The sequence below is a fragment of the Asparagus officinalis genome, chromosome 2 (assembly GCF_001876935.1).
Source record: "Asparagus officinalis chromosome 2, Aspof.V1, whole genome shotgun sequence".
NCBI lineage: Eukaryota > Viridiplantae > Streptophyta > Magnoliopsida > Asparagales > Asparagaceae > Asparagus > Asparagus officinalis.
The window spans coordinates 17,466,448-17,467,667 of record NC_033795.1 but is presented as its reverse complement, the minus strand read 5'-3'; the positions used below and the strand labels follow the sequence as shown (position 1 = coordinate 17,467,667).

Genomic DNA, 1,220 nt, shown 5'->3' with positions numbered 1-1,220 from the left:
AACCAAAATTCAAGGGCTCTTTTGAATTTAACCCTAATTAGAAACCAAAAAGTAGTAAATAAGCGGGTAAATTACACATAAACACCCAAAGTTTTCCCGATATTAATTACACAACAACACCCGAAGTTTAAAACCTAGACTTAAATACCCACAGTTGATCGATACTGCACCAAACTATCCAAAGTTTAGAGCCCTACACCTACATACCCTAAGTTTTCTAAAAGTTGCATTTCAATCCCCAATGCGAGGAAACAACAGAATTCCGCGTCGGAAATTCTTATGCTAACATTCTGAATACCATTTTTTAGAACATTTTTTTAACCTTGTCTTTTTTTAAATCTGTTGTTAAACCGCTCAAAAATCCTATTTTTCAGAACACAGACGTACCCCATGCTCCAAAGCCCACGCTTTGGCCTTATGAAACCTCACCCCATTCTTAACGCACCCCTCCATCAGCCTCCTCTTCAACCTCCCCCTCGCCACTCTCCCGTACGGACGGTCCAGATCCTTCCTCCTCCCATCATCAATCACCACACTCGCCAAAGGCCACGTGTGATCCAAACAATCCCCCAACCCCATCGCCTCAAACTCGTCAACCCAACTCCCATAGTTGTTGGGCCAGCCCATTAACGGGTCCGGGTCGATACAACACACTTTAAGCCCACGACCGCTGGCCTGCTCCGCTAGCCGGAGGCCGGACGGCCCGCACCCGATAACGACGGCGTCATAACAGCTGGGTTTGAGTCTGGGCTCGTGGTACTGGATGTCGATGGAGAGGGTTTCGGGTTTGGATTCGGGCTTGAGGTCCAAGAAGTTGTGGGATGATTTGATTCGGGTCTGGGTTTTCTTGGGTTTGGGTGGGGATTTGGGGAAGAGGAATGAAGAGTTTTGAAGAGTTGACATTTTTTATTTATTTATTTTGGGTTGCTTTTGTGTTGCTGCTTACTGGGTGCATTGGTTTTTATAATGGAGGAGGGAGGGTAGTACCGTAGTAGCAGAGACAAAACGAGAATCTAAAATTTTTAGGTGGGTGGTTGGAATGGTTTTGTTGATTTTGTTGGTGAGTGGGGTCACAAATTATTTTTTGAATAAAACAATTAGGATCAAACGGTTCAAAGGAGACCCCATCATTTTCATCCAACTTCACAAGGAACTTGGATATCTTTCCTATGTTTAGCAAGCACGAACTTTTGGAAGAACGAACTTTGATTACTTTTCTA

The 1,220-nt window shown here is 44.1% G+C and overlaps 1 protein-coding gene across 1 annotated transcript in view; it reads right to left on the bottom strand.

The window, feature by feature from the left end:
* Positions 1 to 935, bottom strand: part of LOC109830421 (capsanthin/capsorubin synthase, chromoplastic-like) — a 4,267-nt gene extending 3,332 nt beyond the window's left edge. Inside the window, exon 1 of the mRNA XM_020397675.1 lies at positions 388 to 935. Coding sequence (XP_020253264.1) covers positions 388 to 903 — 516 coding nt within the window. The 5' untranslated portion in view covers positions 904 to 935. The remainder of the gene's footprint in view (positions 1 to 387) is intronic.